Below are 8,602 nucleotides of genomic sequence, written 5' to 3'. Positions count from 1 at the left end.
AGAGAGAGAGAGAGAGAGAGAGAGAGAGAGAGAGAGAGAGAAAGAACCCTCATTCGATTTAATTATTTTTATTTGCGCGTTTCATTTCTTATTTTCATAAAAATTAAAAAATTAATGCAAACATTTGAAAAATTTAATCTTTTAAGTGTTAGTAAATCTAAATATGACTGCAATTAAAATTGCATCAAAAAAAGAAAATTATATTTTTAATTAAGAAGTGATCCATCTCGCACGTTAAAACATATTTTATTTTGTTTTTTTCCTTACAAGAAAAATATTTGTCATATCGAGGGAATTTTACCTATAATTGTTCTTTTGTGATGTCTGCAATATTTGTGATTTTAATAACGGAAAATAAATGTATCGACAGTTTGTATCGCGATACTTAAAGCCCCATAAAAGATTCAGTATCGTTCAGATATTAAAACCTTTTTCGAATTAATTGGAAAAGCATGTTCTTTTTAATTGATACTCGCGAAACGTATTCAGTTTAGCAGAAAGCGATGGAAACCCGATTTATTCCTTTGTACCTCGTTGCCCCTCGGCCTGTAATCGAGCGGCGCCTCTCGAAAAGTAATAAAAAATTTTTCCGCGGAATTAATGATCGTTCAGATATGGCTCGCTATAACGGAACCATCCCGGAAACTTTCTAGAAAGATTGCCGTTCTACTAAAGACTCGTAGATTTTCTTCGGTATCGATATTGCGTTGAAAAGAACGGAAATGTCACGGCGATGCGCACGTTCCTTCAACATGACGACAGACAATGCTGAGCTCAGCGTTCTGTCGCAAACTCGATCGATATGTCGTGAACTGTGTAGACGCGCTGCCTTGTGGTGACGTGATCTCTTCCATCGCCATGCCAATGCCGTGACGATACCGCTATTGTGGCACAGAGTGTAATGATATCGCTACTCGCTGCGGGGAAGGAGGCCCGATACGTCTTGTTATAAATCTTTCACAAAAGACCTCTGTTTCTTGACACGAGGAATTATACGTCTCGTGTTAAATTCCCTTTGTTATGGAATATCTCCTTAGAAGGTAACTCTACTTGTTCGGTATATATTTCTCTCGGATGTAAAGACAACTCTTTGTAATATAAGTCTTTTGTGATTTCTTGAACAAAGTTGCGTCTTTCTCGTTTGCTTCTTCATCTTCCTATTATATACCTCATTTCTTCTCTTCTGTATTGGAAGATGGCGGCAGTTTTTAATCCGTATTCTCTCTCTAGCTTATATAATTAAATGAGATGGTTTAAATTTCTTTATACTGTTTATCATTTTAATGTAAAGCGAATAAAGCGTAATCATATGTCATGTTTAACGTTAAACATGCCATGTGATAACGTGAGCCATTAGCTTTACAATCCGCATTCCTGTATTCCTGCTATATTTATCGTGGAAATTTAGCCGGTTTATTTTAAATATCGGAATTTCTATATATTTATGTCAGTTATTCTACATATTTTTCATTTCACGAACGGGTATGAAGAGAAGAAACATGCTAAATTATGATAAATGCGTTAAAAAGGTACATTTAGGTGAGTGGATTCAGGTACACTTAAGCGTGAAAATATAGCGAATAATTCACACGCATTTTACCTCCCAACGTTTTACCCACCTGCTTTTTACTAAAACCTTTAGTAAAAGGTTTATCAAAAAATTGCCCTCAAAAATTATATTAGAGTTAAAAACATTACTTCCCCTTGCTTCTCGTGCTGTCTGCAAAAATCCCTGTGGGCGCACAGAGAAATTCTCAGCAGGTCTCAGACAATCTCTGAGAACGCATATCCATTGCATGCATACGTGCGAGAACTGCATATAACAGCTGCGGCTTCGTTTCTTGTCGTGTTTTGGGGTTTCGTGATGCGGATAAAAGCTTGCAAAAGGCGCTCGATAATGTAACAAACAATAGGCGATGCTTGGACGAGCAGCGTTCGACGATGAGAAACGAGGACTTCGGGGACTCTTAAAGAGACTCTTTCCATGGTCTTTTTATAGACTAAAGGGAATGCGGAAAAGCATCCCTATTTAATCGCCACCGATTACGACCGATCTATGAAACTGCGCTTAAACGTCATTGCCGCTAAATATCTTTAACAAAACCGATGTTGTCAGCATATGTAAGAGACAAAAAGGTTTATAGACTACTGTAATTATCATTATTATATCCTATATTGATATATAGAGTGTCCTGTATTTAAATAGCCAAACTTTTGGAGCGTGTATAGGGAATCGATAAATTAAGAAAAAAAGTCCTTTAGAGATATCCTTGTTTTTGCTTCGTTTTGAAGAAAATTGCAAAAAGACAAAACGTAGTTTTTATTTTTGTAGTTATTTATTATTTATTCATTCACATTTATTTATTCTGCACGTTGTCACTTAATGCAGATATTGTTCAAAATATTCGCTTCTTGCAGCAATGCACACATTGCTTCTTGTACGGACAGCTTAATTGTTACAGTCAAACACTGATCTGGTTAAGATATAATAATGACTCGCCGAGTCTGGTTAAGATATAATAATATTCGGCACTCTTGTGTCTTGAAATCGGCGCGCATACTCTCGCACTGTTTCTGAAGCATTATGGCTGAAGTCGTACACGAAAACAATAATATTATGAAAATTATGTTTTGTCTTTTTTCGCGATATTCTCCAAAACGGAGCAAAAACGAGCATATCTCTAAAGACCTTTTTTTTAGTTTATCGATTTCCGAAGTTTAGTCATTTAAATTCGAGACACTCGGTATATTTTATCTACATTCAATACTCAATGCAATATGCCGTTGCTAATATTCGATGGATATTACGATGGATGTTCTTTTAATTTTCCGAGCGCAATGTTTTATGTGCAAATATTACGCGAATATATGAAATATAAATAAGCATTTCTGGATCAATTGCAATAAATATGTAATAATCTATATAGTGGCATTATCTACGTTAAAATAAAAAGCAGTTATTGAATTTTAATAATAGTAATACGTATATCACATATGTTGTTACTAAAATGTGGAAGTTATACGATATATTATTACCTATGATATAAAATAAAAGCTTTGATAAAACAGAATGAGCTTTTTTAGGAAAAAAGTTTTAAATGCGAATCGAATGTAGGGTAGAGCGGGGCTATTTGAGCATAGAGGCAAGTTGGTCAAATGCAAATATCTAAATAACTAAAATATATATAGATACGTCTATGCTTGCGTAATGTAGCACAAAGACAGAGATTATTGTACCTTAATACAATAATCTGTGTCCGGCTATCCACAGCCAAATACGTACGCTTTTTCGTTTTTGTATATCAAAAGTAAAATTATTAGGTGAGTATTCTTTTTGGTCTACATGGTAATTAGAGCGATTGATAATAATCAAATGTGTTTTTTAGATATAAGTTATTATATCGTAATTTTTAACTTTAATGTTTAAGTTGCTATTTTATTTACGGTTTTTCAGTTATAAAAAGGTATTTCAGTCAACACCGATATGGGGCTTGTTGGGCCAGTACCTCATAACTAACCTTATAAACTCAGCTGCTTAAATGAAATCTGTCTTTATCAATGCTTTTTATTCTATGTCAACGATTAAACTATAATCCTTTCATGTTTTTAATAATATATAACCTCATTAAACGGTTACCTTCATGGCTCAATTTATCCTTCGAGGATGTTCAACATGCCCCATAGGTGGGGCATATTGGTCCACTTTGCATTCTTGTAATTAACGTAATTTTTTTCTTATTTACGAGATATATTAAGGATTTATAAGTATTTAATTATCGAGCCAGATGAACATGCAACATTTTAAAGCATTTACCATTAATCTATCATAATTGTGTGAAGATTTATAATAATTTAAAGAAAAAGTGTCACAACTAGCCCCGCTCTACCCTACTCGACTAAGACATTTTGCAAGTTCAGTACGTGAAATATTGGTTTTAATCTTCACGTTAATAACGAGCGAAATATTATTATTGCTATAATGACTATAATGACGATAATATAAGACGAACAGATCGAAACATTAGGGCCAATCTAAAAGATTATAATAATAAGATACTTTGAACTCTATTTGATCTGTTTAAGTAATTTAAAGATTATTCCCTTAACGTAAACGAATCTCTATCACTTTATATCTTACATCTGCTGTAACATTTAATTACTAATTTTATATATTACCTGCAAGTTTTGTTGATTTCAAAATTTATATATATAAAACGTTAAATATCTGAAAGTTCAAAAGTTTAACAGTAAAAGTATAAATCAGAAATTTAAGATTCCAAGGACTCAAGCTTGCGAGGAATGCCTCAAGAACGTCAAATTCAAAAGATTCAAGTTCGTAAATATGTTAAGAATCGAATATCTTGGCATATAACAAATTCAGAATTCTCAGATGCAGATGTATTCAAAGATCTGGAATTAAAAAAAAAAATTAAACGGTTGGTAATGCTACCGAGAAACTAATAATGTACTTCATCATCAATCAGCTATTTTTTGCTAACGGGATATTGAAGGGAAATGTTACATAATATAACGGATGTTTCTCGCATACTGTGCATTTTATGAAACACTCAAGAAATATGTGGTAAAAAGACGGTAAAGAGACAGAAAGGAAATAAAGTAAGTGATTCGATCTAGAGTAACATACACTGTAAAAGAATTTTATTTATTTAATTCCACTATTTTCTGGATGCTTTCCTTTAAAATGCTTCCCTTCTGCTTTTTCCATCTTTGCTCGTCTCTACCCGACTTTAATGGCACTGGAGCTGACCTGAAATCAAATTGAATATTTTTCTACGTCAGTAAATCTTTTGGTGTTTTTGCTGTCCGCCCTTTGCGACTACGTTCAATCTTCTTTGAATCCTTTCAGTGATCAGAGAGTAAGAGTTCAAGTCTCCAATAAAGCGAGTGTGTGTACCCACAGAAATATATTGATTAAATTCTATTAATTTTTCGAGTTTTGCACCAAAATGTACAGAAATAAAAGCAAAATAAAATTTAATCATCTAAATTCGTTCATTGTTGTGTTTCCAATTTGTTGAAGTTAAATAAAAGGGAATATAAAAGATATCTTATCATTGTCAAATAACATTTTATCAATAGAACTCTTTAACGAGCTAGCAAAATAAATTTTGTTTAACGGCTTGAAGACAAATATTTTTAATTGTCATTAGATAACTTAAAAGTTAAAAATTCAAAAAAAAAATTTAAAAATCTAAAAGTATTTAAGAATTTAAATGATCGTCATTGTCGCGGCGGCGGTTAATAGACATGCTGCAGATTTCTTAAATAGGTTTCAACAGGATTTGTATTAAAAGAGGAAATACCGTCGAATAAATCAAGTTGGGATTTTGATCTTGCAGGTAGGACGGGAATGAGGGAAAGAAATGAGAAGTAAGGGACGAGAAATAGTAGAGCAAAAAAAGAGAGAGCACGCGTTACAACTTGGCGCCGAATCAGGGCGTTTTCTCAATTTTTTTACCAGTCTCGAGAATAAAAACGCGTCTTGATTAAGACCGTCTTAATTAAGGGCATTTCTCTGCTTGGGTTATCTACATATGCAGCTATTTTATTCACTTATCAGTTTATTATGAGCTTATTCAAGCAAGTATGTATGCGGTGTATCATTACTATTTTATATTTAAAGCAGAGTGTATCGTCTGTCATAATTTTACAATATTTTAACTGTTGACACACGCGTCGGTCGTATATCTTTATAGTTTGCTTCGAGTGTAGCATATGCGGGTCATAAAATGTGGGTCCTTTTTCTAAATATGAATAGTCGAGTTAGATAAACCACGAACAAGTTGCGCTAAAATATATGAATACCATATACGAGAGAAGCTGTGCGGGACACATTCTTGCTTTATATACATATATGTAAAGATAGTAATATTAACTTTTCTTCTTTTCCCTTATTTCTTTTTATGTTTATATTACATTATTGCGCGCGCGCGTCTGTAATAAAACGTGACAATTCTTAAAGCGGCAATTTTCTAAGGTATTATGTACAGCGACTGCTAAAAGTTTTTGATTAACATATAATTTTACAGTTGTTTTCGTTAATCTATTTTTTTAATTTTATGTTATGAGTAAATAAAATAAATTCTTGTTATTATCAACTGAAACACACAAGTACTAAAGTATATTAAATACTAAAATATATTAAATAGTATACTAGATTGTAAAGATTCTTTATCTGACCAATAAATGTAACAAATATAGGTAGATAAGCAGTTGTGTTTATCATCACCTATGATTAATTACAAGTGATAGGATCAATTTGAAATTTATAGACAATTATAATTTAAAAACGTAAAAATACCCATATCATAATTATCTTAAGTGGCAGCTTTAATTCGTACTAGTTTAACTATATGCGAGCCCTGATAAATATTTACGAGGCTGCATAATTTTATTACCATTCGCTACGATAGCAAGTTTAGTTGCTCTTAATATAATCTGAGATGCCTAGCATACTTGAGAGTTTGTGAACCTGAGATGTTACTTACTGCGTTAGAAAGGGAAGTTACATTTATATACGAATGATATGGAACTAATCGAAAAAGTACGGATACGGTGGCCCGTGCTGTGCTACATAAACGACAATGGTTGAAACGGCATCGATTATCCCGCAGCATGACACGAGAAAAATTGGGCGAATAACGTTTCTCACATTCAGGCGGATCATGACCGATAAAGCTCAGCAATTTCTTCATGTAGGAAGAAAACGGCATCATGACCGACACTGGTGGTGAGAGGTAGGGCAGGAAAAGAGAGTAGCAAGTCGACGGAAAAACAGATACGACGAAGCTCGTTTCCTTTATCTACCCAGAGAACTCGGGACAATTTCTCGCGGCACCTCTTTCCGCTGTACCTCATATATTTATACGAATCCTTAATACTCTCTCTACAGTCAGTACGCCGCACATACTGAGATACACACGCAAGGCTCTTATTGTTAGATCCTTGAATTACCAGAACCTTACTCGGAACCTTACACAGTGAATTTCCAGTGAGCTGGGCGTCTGGGGATCACTGAATTTCTGGAGATTAACTTCTGGAAATGTTGTCAAAAGTGAATGGTCGTAAGATCAAAGATAAAGAAGAAAATAGTTTGGAGAAAATTAGTTCTGATGAAAAACCGTAGAAAAGGTAGCGCAATAAGTTTGGTTTAAAGATTTTTTACATGAAATAAAGGATTAAGTGAAAAATTATATACATATATTGCGTGAAAATACTATAATAAATGATATAACGTGAAAACAAAAACATACACATTTATATTTTCTAGCTTTAAGAGATTTTTGAATCTCAAATAAATGATAAATAATATACATAATTACTATCAAATAGCTATCAAGATAAATATTTAATAATTGATATAATTAGAAGAGAGAGTACCTGATTGAAATACAATTTCAATCCAAACAGTGCGGTTAATTTTTGATTAAATTTATAATTAAACTTTTAATGTTGATGTAATATTGATTAATTTGTGTGGTAATTAATATTAACATACAAAAAATATTATAATTGCTTTATATTATAGTATAAATTAATCAATTGTATACATATACTAATTAAGTCGTTATTAGAGAATGGAGATCCTTTAATTAAATTTCGGGGGAGAGAATAGACTCGACCTATTTAATGATTTCTCTCTGTCGCTTTATTCCAGGATTCCACACTTATACGCTGAACGAAAGCGCGCACACGGAAAGGGAGGAGGACGAAATCTTGACAGTGAAATACGAGGATGGCAGATGGTCGAAACCGTATTACGACTGCGGGGGTGGCAATATCTGGATGCTGACCTACACTGTACCCTTCTTCGGATACATCAACGATACTTACTTCTTCAAGTGAGTACAGATTCTTTCTGTCACATCAAATGTACGATTATCTTACTTTCCCCATTGATAAATTGAAAATGTGTACGCGATGGTCGTAACTCTCTTATACGTTAGTAAGGAATACCTGGACCGGTTGACACAAGGGACAAGTTGACATTGAGTTCCGTTTATGTATTTATGGAAAGGAACAAAGGGAAACTTATCGCAAAATATCTCTTTTATAACATAATTTTTTTTTTATCATTTAATTCAAATATTACAATTAAAAAAAGAGAAAAATTTGATCCAAGAGGGGGTAAGTAAATTTTCGATCGTTTCAAAATTTTATATGTATTTTTCTGCTTGAAAAAGTAAATCTAAGAGGGATGTATTATTAATTAAAAGGAAAATTTCTATATGATATGTTATATTGTAATAACAGTCATTTTTTATAATAAAATGATTGAATTTAAACATATGTGGAAATGAAGTACGTTGATCTATGTTTGAAGTAAGTTTAGCTTGACTTGCGGTGCGTGAATGTGTAAACATTCAATTACAATTTAAGCCTGATAAAATGCGTGATATTTAATTATTTCTGTATGAAACAAGCTATATGTATAATAGTTTATATTTACTTTTTTTAACAGCATTTTATTATTCAATTAAAATAATTTTTAAAAATACAATTTTTATCAAAAAGTACGTATCTACAATTTGTTTTTATTACTATTACGTTTTCATTAATTCAATTTAGAATTTGTCGTGTA

General features: G+C 32.6%; 1 protein-coding gene across 2 annotated transcripts in view; it reads left to right on the top strand.

Annotated features, from left to right (window-relative positions):
* The window catches only part of LOC108726468 (probable G-protein coupled receptor CG31760), a 98,415-nt gene that overhangs the window by 18,983 nt on the left and 70,830 nt on the right, over window positions 1–8,602 (top strand). For both annotated transcript variants that reach the window (XM_018454061.1, XM_018454067.1), the window contains exon 2: window positions 7,679–7,862. In XM_018454061.1, the coding sequence (XP_018309563.1) occupies window positions 7,679–7,862 (184 nt within the window). The remainder of the gene's footprint in view (window positions 1–7,678; window positions 7,863–8,602) is intronic.

Source organism: Mycetomoellerius zeteki, unplaced genomic scaffold (assembly GCF_001594055.1).
Source record: "Mycetomoellerius zeteki isolate Tzet28-1 unplaced genomic scaffold, Tzet1.0 scaffold111, whole genome shotgun sequence".
Taxonomy (NCBI): domain Eukaryota; kingdom Metazoa; phylum Arthropoda; class Insecta; order Hymenoptera; family Formicidae; genus Mycetomoellerius; species Mycetomoellerius zeteki.
Note: the sequence above shows the minus strand (reverse complement) of the source record. Positions and strands in the feature narration are given on the sequence as shown.